We start from the raw sequence: 19,911 nt of genomic DNA, 5'->3' as shown, positions 1-19,911 counted from the left end.
AAAGGTGCAGAGAATAAATAGCATAAATGGTAGGTAGAAAATTGACAGGGGTAGGTTAAGAATAGTATAAGAAATATAAAATCCAAAGAACTTACATGAATGACCCATGGACATGAACTAAAGGGGGTAAATGGGGGTGGGAGGGGTGTGCAGGGCAGAAGGGAATAAAGGAAGGAAATGGGACAACTGTAATAGCATAATCAATAAAATATATTAAAGCAAAACAAAAAACTTATATGCTTCCCTAATTGTTCTTTCTCCTTCACTCTACCACACTAACCTACCGTCAAGTCTTATAGACTCTATTTCTAAAACATACCAGAATCTATCAATGTCTCCACCACAATCACCACCTTTTACAAGACAGATTACTGATTGGCTTCCCTACTTCTAGTCCATCCCCCCTAAAATCTACTCTCCACAAAATGGCCAAAACAGAAACTTCATTTCACTCCCCTGCTCTTCAGTGGCTTCCCTTCATACTTAGATAAAAATCTAACTTCACATCAGCTTTAAAAGTCTTGAATGAGCTAGCCTCTGCTAATCTCTCTTATTTCAACTATATCATCCCTTTCTTCGTCCACTACTTATAATCCAAACACATCAAGCTTCATTCAGTTCTAAGTCATGGCCACCTTAAAGTCTGTGCACTAGTTTTTTCCTCTGCTAGAATGGTCTTGCCCTTTTCTGGATTAGCTAGCTCTTCTTTGTTCAGTTTCAATGTCCCCATCTCAATAAAGCATTCTTTTAACACTCAATATTACCACAAGAACAAATACCTACTGTCTGTATCACTGTGTACTCACACCTAGAACTGTGCCTGGTTCCATAAGAGGAACTCAATGAACAAATGAATCTCTACAGTAACCTTCCTATTACTGTGTAACTTTTTAGACAACAGCATTAGAAACAATAAACCTTTTTCAAGAACACATAGCTGGTAAATAGTATTTCTTTAATCCAAAGATACATTACAAGGGTTACCCAACAATAACAAATTATAGTTACATTATACCTATGAAGTAAATGGTCTATTGGGTAAATGAAATATAAGTACTACTATCAATTAAATTTATGATGCAAGACACTTCTGTAATAAATTCTATTGACTTGTTAATTAAAATGCACACATACATGCCTCTCTTAGAAAAAAATGAAAACAAAATACACAAAAGGGTACATCTTACCAGAGTTAATTTTCGCCTGCAACCACTTTTTCATACATTCTTGATGGACATACTGCAGACTTCCTGTGCACTTGCATGGCTCTATTAGCAAGTTAGATGACGACGCAGCTGCCATCTGACAAATTCTACATAAGTCACCCTCTTCTTCTTCAGAGTCCTCTAAAAGAAGGCTGAAAAAGAAAGCACACTTCCTAAAGCAGAGGTAACTGATTGATCATTTCCAGTCATACATAATCCCAAACAATACCTTTTTTTGTTATTTCTCCTCCCACTCTCTCTATTTAGGAAAAAACAACAATAAAGAGAAAAAACTATTACAACAAAAATTAAAAATTATAGTAAACATTTTAAAGGTAAATGAAATAAGCTATCCTACTGCTTTCTTTAAATCATTTAAATAATTTTGTCTTTGGTACTACAGTTTAAGTTCCGTATTTTTCACAATCACTTTACATGTATCCCTAAGATATTTTAATTTCAGCAGCACTATAATCTACTTCAATACCCCTCACCCCTCCAAAAAACTTTTAGAACAACTGGAGTGACTTAAACAAATACAGACTAGTAACTTCTCATTTACATGTTGTCAGAACAACATATGTTCAAACTGGTAAGCTTTCTGTATTAAATCACAGTAAAAAACCAAAATAATAGATTTAAAAATTCTCCATTTTCCTCAACCCAGCAATGTTATTAAATCATCCTGATTCAAACAGAGGTAAGACTTTTAAGTGTGGAACAGTTTCCATTAACTTATGTACTCTACTTAATAGGCCAACATGAAAAATAATTTAAATGTACAAGTTATATAGAAAGAAATAATTTTTTTCTTAAAATCTCTATTAGGTTAACCCACTGCTAACATAAAAAAGAGATACTATGTAAATTGATGATACCAAATACTAAACTGTTACTGAAATAAAATCTGAATTGTGTGGGTTACTAAGAAATTTAGCACCAGATACGTGGAATGAGGAGTAGGTAATACAGCTCTTGGATAACTTTCGTGCCCTGGCAGAACCAGAGGTATGACCTCAAGTATAAATCTTCATATTTTATCTTTAGATTGAACTTTCCACAGTTTAGAGTTTCAATTATTTTTTTACTTGGGAGATTCCATTTTCTTTTATACTCATTACAGTAGCCACCCCCCTTCTGCAGAGGGTGCATTCAAATACCCCCAATGGATGCCTGAAACCACAAACAGTATTGAGCCCTATATACTATGTTTTTCTTGTATATGCCTAGCTATGATAAAAGTTTAATTTAAAAATTATTTACTGATTTTTAGAGAGAGAGAGAAAGGTAAAAAAGGGAGAAAGGGGTAGAGGGAAGGATGAAAGACAAGAGGGTGGGGGGGGGAGAGACACAGGGAAAGAAACATCAATTTGTTATTCCACTTACTAGTTAGTTGATTCTTTTATGTGCCCTGACAGGAGATTGAACATGCAACCCTGGTGTATCAGTATCAATGCCCTAAGCAACTGAGCTACCTGGCAAGGCTGATAAAAGTTTCATTTATGAATTAGGCATAGTAAGAGAGGAACATCAACTAATAAAATAGAACTTTAGCAATATATTGTAATAAAAGTAATATAAATCTGGTCTCTCTTTCAAAATATCTTATTGTACTGTTTGTACAGGGTAGACACGTTGGAAAAAATAAATGAGTCACATTGTGAGCAGAATATAGCCAGGTGGGGTGAGATTTCATCATGATACTCAGAACAGCACATAATATAAAATTTATGAGTTAGTTACTTCTGGAATTTTCCACTTATAATAACTAAAACCATGAGAAATGAAATCACAGATAAGGGGGAACTACTAAATGTAGAAAGCCTTAAAATCCTCATGAGCTAAAAATATAATGAATATACACACAAACTCAATGGCAAAAAAACCCAACAACAAATGCTTCTTTTAAATTATCTAACCAGATATAATGGATGGTGCTGGCTTAATTTGTTTCTCTCTGGAAATCACTAAATATAATGCTTTGCCTGATGCTTACACCAATGCACTCAAATTAACCTAACTTGAAGGCAAGAAATAATTATAACTATTATAGTTACGACAGTTAGTTACAACTGCTATAATAGTTGTAAGTACATCCCTCAGCAGATACCTTGCAATCAGAGGGAGTTGCTATAATAATGTTAAAGCTACTACTACCAGGGCAGAGTGTATCTTTACAAAAAACAAACAAACAAACCCAAGAATTATAAAAGCAGGAACAAAACAGTCACATGGTAAACTGTCCCATATAAAGAAATATGGGAATATAGTAGTCCAAAATGGGAATATGAAGTTCCCTTTATCCCCCAAATTAAATTTGAATGTATTTTTTCTTAAAAGTACAAAAAACTCTGAAATGACAGCAATAGCTATAATGTTCCCACCAAATTCCATTACATCACCTTTATGAACGAGAAAAAATATACTGCAACCTTAGCTTCACAGTCTTTTTTCCCTGTATTTTACATGTATTACTCTATCCCATTTTACCATTAAAATTAATTTACTAGATAGAAAAACCAAATAACTATACTAAGAAAAAAATTAGTAATTAAGTTGGGAATAAAATCTCAGATCCTTCATCTTTTTACTTTTACCATTCTTCCAGAGATTTTTAAGCAAACTTCAATTGTACAAGATATTTTATTTATATAAAGATTCTTTTTTAAAAAATCCTCACCAGAGAATCAATAGATTTGGGGGTAGGGGGGAGACAGAGAGACAGAGACACACAAAGAGAGAGAAACACTGATCAGTTACCTTTCTTCAGCTTTCCAATGGGGGCTCAAACACACAACCTAGGTATATGCCCCGACCAGGGATTAAACCTGCAGTAACCTTTTGGTGTTTGGGATGACGTGCCAACCAATTGAGCCACCCAGCCAAGGTTGTATAAAGATTCTTTAAATCTGAAATTTAAACTGGTCTTTCTAGCAAATAGTCACAATATATATATAAATTATTCAGTATATATTTGGGACTTCAGAAACACAATAAAAAATATGTACAAATTATTTTACTTCCAGAAAGTTTTAGGTGAGAATTACAAATAAATAATGTTAATAACCATCTTAATAAAATCCACAACCATTTGGATCTCCTTATAAATCCAATTAAGCACTTGTCTACCAAAAAAACAGGGTAAGAGACTAACATTTTTATCTTGTGTGCTGTTTAAAAATAATCTTTAGATTATTTCGATTCATTCTTAATTCATTCTTAATTCTCACCCATTTTACCTCTGACTTAAGAGGTAATATCTTACTGTAAATTTCAAGGGAAAAAGTTCTAGACATTAAGAAGCCATTTTAGATAGTTTTTTCTCTAATTTGCTCTTCCTTTATGGGTTTAAGACAGGTATTCAAATTTACCTCTCTTTTATTTTCTGCAGTCTTTCTGGGTCTCTTGAAGGTGCACTTTTAGTTTTATCACTTTTTCCATCAGATGAACTCCAACCTGAAGGAATAATATCTACAGTGATCATAACATTGTCAGTCAAATTATTTCCAAGTGCTGGGGGGACTGCAAATCGAAATAAGGAACCGGGAAGGATTCCTGTTATTCCTGGGGTTCTTCCACTGGGAGCCGAATCTGATGTAGAGCCACCTGTAGCAGCACTGCCTGATGCTGCAGGTGCTTGTGATCTGTTGGCAGCAGCCCCAAGGGGATCGCTCTGTGCTTCAAGGTGAACCACTTCATTTGGTTCTCTTCTAAATAAGTGATGAGATCTAGATGGTATATCAGAGGTAGGTATCCTTGAAGATTCATCTCGTCCTTCTCTTCTCCTTCTAGAGAACAAAGGTGTGCATCTATTTCTAAGTGAGGAGGATAACCATGGTCCTGTATTTCTACCTTCAGATTCTTGGTTAAAATTTTCTGAATCGGGCTCAGAGCTATGATTTTGGCTAAGAGATGACAAACCCCATCTTCGCCTAAGAAATCGAAATCCCTGAGAAGCTTCAGATGCCCTATTATCAGGAACGTCAGAAGTTGATGCTGCATTGCTACGAGACTGTGAAGCTGTAGAGATTCTTGGAGAAATGTAAGAATTTTCAGAACTCAATGATCTTGTATTTAAGGATTCCTGACTAGACCTTCGTGAAAAAAAAGTAGACGACATACTAGAAGCTATGCGTGACAGCAATCTCCTGGTCGTACGTCTCCCTTCATTGTCAGAAGATTCTTGAAATGATCTTTGAGATGAACCAACCCTACCTGCATTGCTTATAGTTGAGGTTTCATCTCTATTTGAAATATAAGAAAATCCAGGCTGTGTATTGCTTTGGGGAGATTCCAATTCTCTTGGTGAAAAATTTGATCTTAAAGAATTTCTACTAGAACATGGTATGGTCTGATGTTGAGAAGACATATGGTGGTTTGTGGATGATGTATTCAATTGTAAAGTGCTCACTGAGTTCTCTTTTGGTCTTGCTCCCTGTGAATATGAAGAAGGAACTCTGTCTTGAACATCTATTTTTGAAAGAAAGGAAAAGTAACCAATTATATGAAATAATTTGACTAGTATCAAAATTTACATGGATTAATAACTAATTACTGCCAAAAAGAAACACTGGTTTCAAACTGAATACTGCTACATTATAACTACAAAGCTGAACTATTACTTCAGAAAAAAACATAAATGTACTTCTCTTTCTATAACCTTGGTAAAATCTCCCACTTCCATATAAAGTCAACATTACAAAATGAAATGAGACCTTATGAGAAGCAAAAATCAATCTATCAACTCAATAAATATAAAACTGTTGAATTTGTTGATCAGCAACATTGATATGGTAAAATATCTAATAACTAAATGAATAAGGAATTTTAAAGAGGCCAAATAATTCAATGTAAATGGCTCTTACAATAAATAAAAGCAAAATAATCCTAGAGAGACACTGTTTGAGAGATTTTTCTTACTTTGCAATAGTATAAAAGTTACTTAATATATATTACCGTATTTGTAATATGTGGCAAACCTTGCTAAGAGCTAAAAAATTTCTCTATTTTTCCCTTCAAGGAAATGGCAGTGATTCTTATCCCTGGTTACTCATCAAACATACCTTTGCTTTTTTAATACTGGAAGCACTATTTTCTACTCTGACTGGAAGCACTGCATCAGAATAGAGTCCTGACATCTAGTAGGAGTCCTGAAACCTAAGTACACCACTGGTGGTTCTAAACTTCAACAGGAATGAGAAAAACTACATGATTCCTTTGTGAAGAATATGGTACTTCTCCATACACCTAGTTTAAGAGCTAGGTTACTATTGTGCTAATACATGGAGCCTCATGAAATAAACTGCTAGGGGCTAAATCTATTTTATTCTGTACTTTATATTCCCAAACCTAGAAGCTCTTGATACTGTCTGCTAAAAGTCATCCACTCAAAGCCAAGCAAATAAAAAGATGTTTTCATTTGTGTTAAATAAAGCAAAAGCTTGCCCTGGCTGGGTGGCTCAGTTGGTCGGAGCGTGATCCTGCACACCAAAAGGTTGCCAGTTTGATTCCCAGTCAGGGCACATACCTAGGTTGTGGTTTCCAACCCCAGGGGCGGTGCAGCGGGGGCACGGTTTGGACATGTAAAGGAGGCAACTGATGTTTCTCTCTCTCTTTCTCAATAAAGACATATCCTTGGGTGAGGTTTAAAAAAGAACAACAACAAAAAACATTAGAGCAAAGGTCTGCCCCAATATGATTTTTTTTTTTTTTAAACTAATGCTTTAAGCAGCCTTGACCAGTGTGGCTCAGTTGGTTGGGTGTCTTCCCACAAATCAAAAGGTTGCCAGCTGGCCCCATAGTTGACAAATAATAGATGTTTCTCTCCTCTTTTTCCCTTTCTCTAAAAATAAACTTCTAAGCCCTGGCTGGTGTAGCTCAGTGGATTGAGCGCAAGCTTGTGAACCAGACAATCACGGTTCGATTCCCAGTCAGGGCACATTCCTGGGTTGCAGGCCGGTTCCCTGCAGGCCAGTTCCCTGCGGGGGACGCACAAAAGGCAACCATACACTGATGTTTCTCTCCCTCTCTCCTTCCTTTCCCCTCTAAAGATAAATAAATAAAATCTTTATTAAAAAAAATAAATAAAAATAAACTTCTAAAAAACAAATGTATGCTCTATGTAAATCAAACTCTACTTTTGTCTGCTATTATTTCAATTAGCACCTTTTGTCCTCAGTTACTTACTGTTTCATGTACTTATGTTTGAAAAGCTTACAGGGTATTTCAACTAAATGAAAACCAGAGCATTCATGTTAAATGAAGGTAATTCTAAAATTGTCTTAAAATGGTGATGTCAAACTTTATAATTTGTAGTTACTTATTACACTATGTAAAGCAAATTATACTGGAATATAGATATGCAAGATTTAGTATATTTTATGACATACATTTTCAAGAGAGCAAGTAAAAAATTTATCAGCAGAAAATATGGACATTTAAATTGTTTATGTTTTTAAAAGCAAAACAACAAGGTACTGGGAAACATGAAGCTATTTGAAATATTCATAAGATGTACTTCATTTATTTTTCTGCACTGTAATTTTAGTGATATAAATAGGAGAAAATATGACACTACTAGGTAAGTTTATACATACATGATGAAGTTGTGAAATCACCACTTCGGTGACTATAATCCATAAGATTACTAACGGAGGAATCTGTTCTCCTCTCTAAATCTCTCCTCTCTCTCATTAAGTCACTTCCAAACGATCCAAGTACCACTGATGAAGATCTGGGAACTTGACTATGCCTCCAAGAAGAATCTTAAAATAATCAAAGAAATTTTAATTCAGAGAAAGCTTTCAAAGTTTCTGATGACAACAAATCTTCAGTACTACACAGGGAGATGGTGATTTATTATAGAAACTTTCATAGTTACAAAGTTGTAATCAGAAGCAAAATTTGGCAACACATAAAATTATTCACTAAATGAACTCATCACTTATAAAATTATTTCCTACTAAAACACATTCTTCTCTAACACCAAACTCTATCTCCATACATGATTGTCAATGTTGTCTCAGCTGTTCTCTGACTATATATACAATGTAAACATGATACACTGGGTTGGCCAAAAAGTCCGTATGTTTTTCCCTGTAAAATAAGACACAGTTTTAATTTTTGCCAATAACTTTACTGATTTGGACATTTCGAATACATTGGTATCTCCCACTTTGGGCTTCTAGTAGGAAGATGCCAGGGTTGCTGCTAAAAAACATCTTTCAATGCTTAAGAGCCCCACAGCAAAGAATTATTTGGCCAAAATGTCAACAGTACCAAGAAACTTGGCAAACCACTTTTGAAGCATTCGATCAGTCATAGCACCTTCTCAATACATTGCACAAATCATCTCTTGTATTTCAGTTGCATTACCCTTCTTGAAATAATAAAGCATAATATACCGAAAATATTGTGTATTTTCTTTCATCTTCAATATTAAAATGGCTGCACAAAAATTCCCCGAGTGTGATTTTTTAAAATGAACACTGTATGATAACTGTGACAATACAATCTAACAAAATTGTTTTGAGTGAAGTTAAAGACAACTAAGCACTACTACAGCCATCATACAGAAAAAATTAAATGAACTTTTTAGCCAACCCTATAAAATGAGTACACAACAAAAACTGCAAAACCTGCCAAAGATACAGATACTTTCACTAAAAGTCAATTCAAGTTATATTGGAAAACAGCCAAAATCAAAATAAAAAAACCAAAGCCATCTTGTAATAGAAGCTCTTGTAGGTTATTTAATACTATTACTCAGAAATAGCATTGCCACCAAAACTGGTTCATTCCTATTCTAAGAATTAATGCATCATTCCAATTGTAATTGAAATGTTGTTAGATATAATTTCATTAAAAATAAATAAAAAATTAAGTCTCAAAACTTTCATCCCCTTCCTATTCACCTTGAAATTTTGGTTTTTCCTCTCAAGTCCCAAGAGCCTTAATAATGTCTGCTCATTAATGAAAATGACCTAGGGTTTTTAATGGTATACCTTCACAGAGCAGGGTAGAACAAAACTCTGCACAGTGGTGTTTGTTTGACACTCAATTCAACTGATAGCACATATGCATTTCAAGAATTTTATTTCCAATAGTGTCATCTGAAGTTCTGTCTCACTTTAAAACTAAACTATTTTAAGCCCTGGCTGGTGTAGCTCAGTAGATTGAGCGTGGTCTGCGAACTAAGGGGTCACCAATTCGATTCCCAATCAGGGCACATGCCTGGGTTGCGGGGCCAGGTCCCCAGTGGGGCCACGTGAGAGGCAACCACACAGTGATGTTTCTCTCCCTCTCTTTCTCTCTCCATTCCTTCTCTCTAAAAATAAATAAATAAAATCTTTTAAAAAACAAAAACAAAACTATTTTAAGCATTGGTTTGTTTCATTTGAAGAGGATTATAAGGAGGGAGCCTCCTGCCTTCTCAACAACAACAAAAAATCTGTTCAATTTGTGCAACAAATGTGTCTGTGAGTACAAAATACCAATCATAAAGCTTTATGAATAAGCCATCTAAATCCCAGAATGGTTAAGTGATTTATTCATCTGATAAGAGGGCTAGAATCATGGCTTTCTAATTTCTAGTAGAGAACTCCTAGCAGAATACCAACAACTATTTTTAAATAAAGAATTTGTGATTTTCTCAAAATAAATATATACTACAGTGTTTCTCATTTATAAAAGATATGCTATGAAAATGCTTTACTGCCTACTTCAGAAAAATTGGCTTTCCTAGTAACAATTAAAAAAAAATTTACCTCCTATAACAACTAGCAGATACGTGTCACTTTTACCAATTTGATCACCACATATTTGTAGCTATTCTAATTAAAGCTGTTAATATCTATTCATGTAAAACATTTCTACCAAATTTAGAAAATTTCAAGAGTTGATTTCAGTTCTAGCACTAACTTTTGGTAAGATGTTGGAAGCCACCACATTTCTGACCCTTCTGTCTTATGTTTGCTCTGTTTAATATACCTTGTCTTGGGAAAAGGGCTTTTGTCCAAAACCCATGTGAAGTAACTCTTACATAAATTTAATTCTCACCTGATACTGCATTTAAACCATGTCCACCATTCCTCCCAGCTGAGGTAGATACACAGTTTGTACATGAAAGTTTAGGCCTTTTTGAATCATGATCCCGTTGCTGGTTTTGTGATCTTGAGCGTGCTCCCTGAGTTATCTCAGATTCACTATACCACGTGGATTGAAATGGAGATGCAGATGATGATGCAGATGTAGACTGTAAGTTTAAAAAAAAATTTAAAGGAACAATGAAATGCTTGCATTCATTATCAAATTTAATTTACAATATTCAAATACATTCCCAGGGACCAAATTTTTCTACCATGCACATTTTTCATAATCTTCATTCCCTTGTGCTCACGTGTTCCCTTATTTTATAGTATAATTGTACTGTTGCATAATAAATCTGATTTAGATTAATTATTCTATAGAACTGTATATAATCATCTGGTTAGAAAATACTTAAGAGCAAAAATTTAATTCATCCCCTGACCCCTGGTTTAATATTTCAGCCTTCTGAGTAACTTGTTTCCTGTTGAGAGATGGACAGAATGCCAAGAAAGGCACTAATATATAAACTGTGAACCCTCTTGTCAGGTAAGAAAAAAAATTATCCTGGTTCTAATGCTCATTCTTAAGACTATGGTCATACAATACTATAAACATTATGTTTTTCAAAAACATTTTAATATCTGGAATTCCTTCATTAGTGAAACAAAAAACAGCTAAAATAAGTACAGACTTTAAAACACTTAGCTCATTCTCTATTAACATATAAACATAGATACACAAAATAAAACCCAAAATACAAAAGTCACTCACAATATATAAACTATTTTACTTTTTAATTTTTTAATTGAGTAGGCAATATTCCCAATATAATGTGTAAAAGGGAGATTAGTTTGTCTCTTTAAAAATATAGGTTTAAGTAAGAACATAATATTTCAACCACAATGACAGAAACTGTCCTTTTATTTTACAAAAAATTTTTCTTCATTAAACATTTTATAATAATTTTAACATGCATGGGCAAGCAGTTCATTTTATTAAAGAACATTAAAGGAAAAACCATGTTCTTTTCTTTTTTCAATGTTCTTTCAAGTGTTGTATTTCTTGAAAACAGAAAGTTAAAAATGGAATATAACATGAGTTGTAAATTCAATCTATGTTACTCTATTATTCACATGATAAACAATAAATTATTATAATATAAGTAAGGCTACCATAGGAGGTACTGTGACAGAAAAACAAGGTCTAACTATGCCTGAAGAAAGCAGGAGAGAATTCACAAAATGTGAACATTCACCCTCAAGCAATTGAGGAAAGAGACTGTAGACAACACAAAAAGATGTATAAATCCCTCTATCCTGTGAATTTTCTACAGCATTCCAGCTTACCTGATCTTCTATTATACTTCAATTATTAGAAGCACACTGTATATATTCAGGGAATTCTACAGTATAAACTGCACATATATGGAAAACAGAAGATAAAAAGCTGAAAAAGCAGGAACAGGCTAGATCAGAATTTTATCTATCTGTTGCTGAAAGACTATTTTGCTAACTGAATGTGGCATTCTTAGCTTAGCACACGCATGGTCTCACAGCCCTCTGCACCGAGTACTCCAGAGTCCCCAGTCAATAAACTGAGTTAGCATAAGAAATTCATTAGATATTTTAAAATAGAAACACCTTACACACCATTATTAAGGTATTCGTAAAATTATCCTGCATGCCAGTGACTTAACCCCTTTAGATATCGAGAACAAAATAAAAAGTGTTTTAAAATTTAAAAAGTGACCATTTTTGACAAGAAAATCTAAAATAGCAAATACCATCTAAATCTTATCCCCAATTTTTTTAAAAGGGCATTTTATATACCTCCCAAACATGAAGGATGTAACAGAATACAACAGACTTTTAATGTATGTTTTATTTGTACAAAATCTGTAACTTGTCTTTATTCTCTCACTTTACATGGACTAAACAAACTTACTGACTAGCTCTTTGCAAAGGTGATTTTGGAAACCACTCAAGGGGGAAATACCATCATATCAACTTCTTAGAAAGACCCTTAGAACATTGTGGGAGATAAAAAAGATAGAATGGACAGAAAGTAGAAAAATCAACTAATGAAGTCATTGAAAGAAATAAGTTCTTATCACAAAAGTAATGGGAATAGAGAACAATTATAAAAGATAAAAATTCAAATTTAGAGACAATGTGAGAAATTTACAAAAAGTCTAAAATCATGCCAGTTTCCAACCTTAGCTACTGGTGAGATATAGGCACACTCACTACTCAAGAAACAATTTTCATGACTCACAGCTCTAAAAGGTAGCCGATGGAGCCTACACATGTTGTTACAACAGAGACAAAAATCCATATTAATGTCAGTACATGGAAAGGTAAAATAACTTTTTCTGCTGGCTTAAATTCAAAATCAAACCTTTCCTAAGTTCCTACCAATCAAATTTATCTGTTGTGCAAATATCCTCAGTCTGAAGCAAACCAATGAATTTTTCTCACTTCTGAATTCTTTTATCAATTAAACTATAGGATTCATTTAACAATATGCTATCTATTCACATTGTCTAGAACTACTGGTGGCCAAATAAAATCAGGGTGTGAGTCTGTCTCCAAAATATATGTTGCAGACAATGAATGCTTAGTTTTTAAATGGACAAAGGGCATAAAGAGACATTTCTCCAAAGAATAGGAACAGACAGCTAAAGACATGAAAAAAATGCTCAAGATCACTAATCACCAGGGAAATCCAAGTGAAAACCACAATGACATACCACCTTATACCTATCAGAATGGCTATTACTAAAAATGTCAACAAATAACCAGTGTTGGTGAGGATGAGAAAAGGAAACTCCTGTGTACAATTATTGGTGGGGTTGTAAATCAATACAGCCACTATGGAAAACAGTATGGAAATCCCCCCCCCCCAATTAAAAATAGAACTACCATACAATCCAGCAATTCCACTTCTAAATATTTATCCTAAGAAAACAACACAAATTCAAAAAGATACATGCACCCTTATGTTCACTGCAGCATTACTTATAATAGCCAAGATATAGAAGCAACCTAGGTGTCCACTGATAGATGAATGGAAAAAAAAAGTAGTATACCTTGGAGTATTACTCAGCCATAAAAAAGAATGAAATTTGTCATTTGTGACAACGTGGATGCACCTACAGGGTATCACGCTAAGTGTAGTAAGTCAAAGACAAATAGCAAATGACTGGTGTGTGGAATCTAAAACAAAGCAAATGAAACACATGTACAAACCAGACTCATAGAAACAGATCAAACTGATGGTTGCTAGAGGTAAGGTGGTATAGCAGTGGGTGGAAAAGGTGAAGTAGAATACAGTCAACACTGTAATTTACATGGTGACAGGTGATTACTAGATTTACTGTCTTGATCACATCAACAGGTATATAAAGGTCAAATCACTACACTGTATTATATACCTGAAGCTAATGCTGTGTACCAGCTCTACTTGACTGAAAGAAATTTAAGTAGTTTTTGGATTGTTTTTGTCTTATCATAAATAACATTGCTAAACACATTCATATTCAAGATTTGTGCAGATACATGTTTCTAATTTTCTTGGGTCTATCTGATAGGCCATATAGTAACTCAGAGTGTAATTTCTGAAAGAGTTACTAAACTCTTTCTAAAGTGGCTGTACCAGTTTATAGTCCCATGAGCAATGTAGAGGAGTTCCAATTTCTTCACAACCTGGCCAACTCATTTTCTTGTTTTCCTTTTCATCTTTTCTTCACATAAGACAGTAGAAGAGATGGTTTATTGTGCATGTTACATTTAGCCACAGCTGAGAACAGAACTAGTCTAGAAAGTCACATGTCCAGAACAAAGGGCCAAAAGGGACTGTTTTTGGTGCAAGGTGGGTCTCTCAGAAGGTGGTCGCTTCAATCAGATAGCAATCTATATTCTAGATCCCTTGAGAAGTTCTAGAGAGCAGGCATGCAGTCCAATGATTGGTACCAATGTCACTGGCCTCTGGTTTCCCTATTCTGCTCCTGTGCCTTCCACAGGTACACAAGCTAGTAATTTATTTGGACCTCTGCCTCATGTTCTTTTGCACTTCGGCCTGCACACTTGGTTCTTCCTCCATTTGGTTCTCACGGCACACGGGTTTCAAGGTGGTGCTTAGGCCAAGGTTACTGTCTTTTCTATTTACCATTCCAGTGGGTATAACATGGTACTATTGTACATCTGCATTTCCCTAATGGAAAGATGTTAAATATCTTTCCACGTGGTTCTTGACCATGTATAGCTCTTTGGACAAAGGTCTATTCAGGTCCTCTGCCACTTTAAAAGTAGGCTGTCTTATTATTATGATGTAAGAATTTACTGTCACTCTTTATGGTGTCCCCTAACACAAAAAGTACTTACTTTCAGTAAGTCCAATAAACCTTTTTTTTGGTCACCTTTAGTTATGAATATTTAGAATAAACTAAGAAGCTGGTAATTATTAAATTTCCATTCATGTTTCATGAAGTTCTTTCTTATTTTCATTAAATTCCAGTTTCACCCTGGCTGATGTAGCTCAGTGGATTGAGTGCAGGCCTGTAAACCAAAGAGTGGCTGGTTCGATTCCCAGTCAGGGCACATGCCTAGGTTGTTGGCCAGATCCCTCATAGGGGTTGCATAAGAGGCAATCACACATTGATGTTTCTCTTCCTCTTTCTTCCCCCCTTCTCCTCTCTCTAAAAATAAATAAATAAAATCTTTAAAAAAATAAATAAGCTCCAGGCTTTACACAGAATAGGTACAGACCTAAGCTCCCAGGATAAACCTTTTTCATAAGTTACTTCAATTTACAAGGCTGTCTAGGATAAGAAATGTAAATTGTATGTTATGTACATTATAACTCAATGAGAGGAGGCCTATCTAGCACAAAATAGCTGAACTACTACACTCTGTATCTGAGAAATCCTGTATGAAAAGTCTGAAAACTTAATTACTATAAATGTATGCACAATGGATGGAAGGGAATTTTCCAAACTTTCTACAACTAGCAGGCATCCACTTCTCATTTCCTTTATTTATTTGTATCTTCACAGTACTTCCTTAAGTTACCCTTACAACAAGAGGTTTCCTGGAAGGATAGTCAATTATATTATTAATCATTTACTGTTAGGATTATATAAATAAATATTTGCATTCAGAAAACTATTTCTAAATTGACTTTAAAAAATATTCCCAAGACAAATGCTCTTCAAACAGTTCAGTGAAAAAGACCCTTGCCCTGGTCAGGTAGCTCAGTTGGTTAGACCATCATCCTGATATGCCAAGGTTGCAGGTTTGATCCCTGCTCAGAGCACATATATGAATCAACCAACGAATGTGTAAATAAGTTGTACAACAAACTGATGTTTCTTTCTCTCTCTCTCTCTGGGCTCAATAAAATTTTTTTAAAAAGATACTTAATGAGAAAATAATTGACCTTATAAAGATCCTCTATTTGGAATACATAAAATGAAAAAACTCTTACAATTCATAAACTGAATCAATAATTAGTAAGCTTCCACAACAGAAAACACCAGGTCCACCTGGGTTCACTGGTGAATTCTACAAAACATTTTTCTTTTTTAATCCTCACCTGAGGATATGTTCAGTGATTTGATAGAGAAAGAGGGAGAGAGAAAGAGAACGAGGAACATCGATTAGTTGCCTCTCATACATGCCCCAACCAGGGATCAAACCCTCCACCTAGGTATGTGCCCTGACCAGGAATTGCATCTGCAACCTTTTGGTGTATGGGATGACGCTCCAACCATTTGAGCCACCCAGCGTGGGCACTACCCAACATTTAAGGAAGAAATTATATCGATTAACTACAAACTCTTTCAGAAGATAGAAGCAGGGGAAGTATTTCCTTACTCATTCTATGAGGCCAGCATTACCCTAATAACAAAACCAGAAAAATATATAAGAAAAAACAAACTATAAGCCAGTACCTCTCATGAACATACATGCAAAAAACCTCAACAAAGTATTTGCAAATGAGATCCTAAAAAGTATAAAAAGAATACTATACCATGACCAAGTTGAATTTAACCAAGTTAAGTAACTCTGGTTCCACATTCAAAAATCAGTTTAATATTATCACATTAGTAAACTAAAGAAATAAAACCTGGCCCTGGTTGGTGTGGCTCAGTGGATAGAGTGATGCAAACCAAAGGATCATAGTCAGGGCACAAACCTGGGTTGTGGGACACATGAGAGGCAACCACACATTGATGTTTCTCCCCCTTTCTTTCTCCCTCCCTTCCCCCCCAAATAAATAAAACCTAAAAAAAGAAAGGTAGAAAGAGAAACAAAGAAAACCTCATGATTATATCATATCATTAGTTGGAGCAAAGGCATGTGATAAAAGTCAACACCCCCTTTATGATAAAAATTCCCAGAAAACTAGAAAAAAGATAACTTCATTAACTTGAAAATACCTACAAACAACATACACCATTCTTAACAGTTAGAAACTGGAAACTTTCCTGCTAAGATCAGATACAAGGCAAGGATACCCCCTCTCACCACTTTTTCAGGTAAACAACGATTTGATGTATATGTACATATTATAAAATGATCACTGAAATAAATCTAGTTAATATCCACAACCACATAGCTATAAATTTTTTTCATGTGTAGAAAACTTTTGAGACCTACTCTATTAAAAACCTTCAAATATACAATACAGTATCATCTATAGTCTCCATGTCATACACTGCATCCCCAAAACTTATTAACTGAATGTTTAACTTTTGACCTCTTCTTTTACCCATTTTGCCCTGCTTATACTCCCACTCCCTAACCCCCACGTCTGGCAACCATCAATCTGTTCTCTATATCTTCAAAACTGAGTTTCTTTTTAAAATTTCCACATATAAGTAAGATTGTATACTACAATATAGTACCATACGGTATAATGGTATTTATACCATTTTGCTGTATATAATGTGTACTTTTTTGGCCCAAATTTCTGGGAAAAAAAATAAGGATGCACATTATACATGGGCAGTACTAATTCCATATCTATGTTTATATACATAAGGGTTTATTTCTGAGTTCTATTTGATTCCAGTGAGCTATGTGTCTGCTTTTCTGCCACTACCACAGTTTAAATTACTATAGCTTTGTAATATAACTTGAAATCAGGGAGCATGATGTCTCCAGCTTTGTTTTTCTTTCTCAAGATAGGTTTGGCTATGGAGGACGTCTTTTGTGGTTCTACACAAATTTTATGATTGTTTCTTCTATTTATATAAAAAAAGTCATTGGTGCTTTCATAAGGACTACATTAAATATATGAATTACTTTGGATAGTATGGCCACTATAACAAAATTAATTCTTCCAGTCCGCAAGCATCAAATAGCTTTGCATTATTTATGTCTTCAATTTTTTTCATCAATACTTCATAGTATTCAACTCCTTGGTTAAATTAATTTCTAAGTCTTTTATTCTTTTTCATGCAGTTGTAAATAGACTTTTCTTTCTGAGAGTGATTCATTAGCATATAGAAATGCAACTAATTTTTGTATATTAAGTTTGTATTCTGCAACATTTATTAGTTTTAATGGCTTTTGGTGGAGTCTATATTATATCATGTGGCAGGCACTATTCTCATTCAGCTTATTAATTCATTTAATTCTAACAATCCAATAAAGTAACTTGCCTAGGTTTACACAGCTATTAGTGGAACAATATTCCAATCCAGGATCTATAGACTGGTGTTAAGAGTATTGTGTTCCTCAAAATAAGCTACACAAAAAATTTATAGAATTAAAAATTCTATACATATAGGTAAACAACAATCCCATGCTCTTAAAAGGTCACATCATTTAACCTACATTTCTACAGAACACAAAAGATAGGATTCTGTACTCCTGGCAAGCATACTCTTATCTGGCAAAAGAAAAAAAAAAGAAAAGCACAATACCAATTAACATGAAAATGAGAACAAGCAAACAATTCATATACAGCATGTGAGTACATAAGTAGATACTGACTTTTTTTAAATAAAGGGAAAAGGATAGTGTTAGAGGATGCTATTTTTTTAAAAAGATTTTATTTATTTATTTTTAGAGAGGAGGGAGAGAAATATCAATGTATGGTTGCCTCTCGTGTGTCCTCCGCTGGGAACTGGCCTACAACCCAGGCATGTGCCCTGAGTGGGAATTGAACCGCAATCGTCTGGTTTGCAGGCCCGCACTCAATCCACTGTGCTACACCAGCCAGAATCAGATACTGACATTTCTGAGAAATAATTTTTAGTTCAGTCTTCCTCTGAATATTTTATAAAATGCCTCATGTGCAGAAATGTTTTTAAATGACTGTCATATACTATGTTACATGACATATAGATATATATAGATACAGGTATGTTACATGATCTATAGATATATATGAATATATTTCTTTTTTTTTAAAGATTTTATTTATTTATCTTTAGAGGGGAAGGGAAGGAGAGAGGGAGAGAAACATCAATGTATGGTTGCCTTTTGTGCGTCCCCTGCTGGGAACTGGCCTGCTGGGAACTGGCCTGCAGGGAACCGGCCTGCAACGCAGGAATGTGCCCTGACTGGGAATTGATGAATACATTTCTTAAGACAGGAATTTTCACTGAAGGATTTTTTGTTGTTTCATAAGATTTTTATATTGATGAGAGAGGGAGACAGACAGACAGACAGACAGACACAGACATCAATTTGTTGTTCCACTTATTTATGCATTCATTGGTTGATTCTTCTATGTGCCCTGAACAGGGATCAAACCTGCAACCTTAGCATATCAGGACAATGGTCTATCTAAACTGAGTTACCAGGCCAGGGCCAGAATGATTCTCTTAAGAGTCAGTTACCTAAACTTCGAGCTTTAGTAAGCTACATGTGATTTAATTCTCTGTTCAGCCAATAAGGCAATGAATTTAAACTTGAGAGACAATAAATTGCACTAAACCTATGAATTATGCCTTCTCAGATTTACAGTTTTATGTTACAACTATTGTGTTAAACACTAATAAACCTTTTCAAAAATCAAAGTACTGTCAGTCTTAAGGAAAATTAGCTAGGTAAGAGTAGCCTGTGTAACATTATGTAGATCATCAATCAGTGCAGTCATTATTAACCATTAAAAAAATCTCCAAATTCACACTTAAAAGCAAAATATTTAGCTATCATACTGTCAAAACAAAACACACAAACCACTTAACAATCATTATTCCACCATTGCTTTGTATACTCAAAGAAAAAAATCAGATACACGTAATGTTACAGAAAAAGGATAAAATTTTTTGTCCTTTGACAAAGTCATTCACATTGATTAATCTAGTTTAAACCTGATACTTAAATTGACACTTATGTTTTTAAGAAAAAAGCTTTCTAAATCTTTAAAAGTACTGGGTTAGCCAAAAAGTCTGTATGGTCTTTTCTGTAAAACACAAGACATATTTTTCATTTTCACCAATAACTTTACTGATTTGGATATTCTGAGTGTGTCAGCCATCTCCCGCTATTGGCTTCAAGTGGATACAAGCCAGGATGTTATTAATTCTTCCAATGCATAAGACAGCCAAAGAATTATTTCGCCAAAACACCAAAAGTATCAAGAAACTTTGCAAACCACTTTT

The 19,911-nt window shown here is 34.4% G+C and overlaps 1 protein-coding gene across 7 annotated transcripts in view; it reads right to left on the bottom strand.

Moving 5' to 3' along the window:
- The window catches only part of MARCHF7 (membrane associated ring-CH-type finger 7), a 53,044-nt gene that overhangs the window by 14,270 nt on the left and 18,863 nt on the right, over positions 1-19,911 (bottom strand). For all 7 annotated transcript variants that reach the window (XM_037140437.2, XM_037140438.2, XM_037140439.2 and 4 more), the window contains 4 exons: positions 10,263-10,458; positions 7,802-7,969; positions 4,577-5,675; positions 1,188-1,357 (listed from right to left, as the gene is read on the bottom strand). In XM_037140437.2, coding sequence (XP_036996332.2) covers positions 1,188-1,357; positions 4,577-5,675; positions 7,802-7,969; positions 10,263-10,458 — 1,633 coding nt within the window. The remainder of the gene's footprint in view (positions 1-1,187; positions 1,358-4,576; positions 5,676-7,801; positions 7,970-10,262; positions 10,459-19,911) is intronic.

This window comes from Artibeus jamaicensis, unplaced genomic scaffold (assembly GCF_021234435.1).
Source record: "Artibeus jamaicensis isolate MK-2021 breed Jamaican fruit bat unplaced genomic scaffold, CSHL_Jam_final contig_936, whole genome shotgun sequence".
Classification (NCBI taxonomy): domain Eukaryota; kingdom Metazoa; phylum Chordata; class Mammalia; order Chiroptera; family Phyllostomidae; genus Artibeus; species Artibeus jamaicensis.
This window is presented reverse-complemented; position numbering and strand designations above follow the sequence as displayed.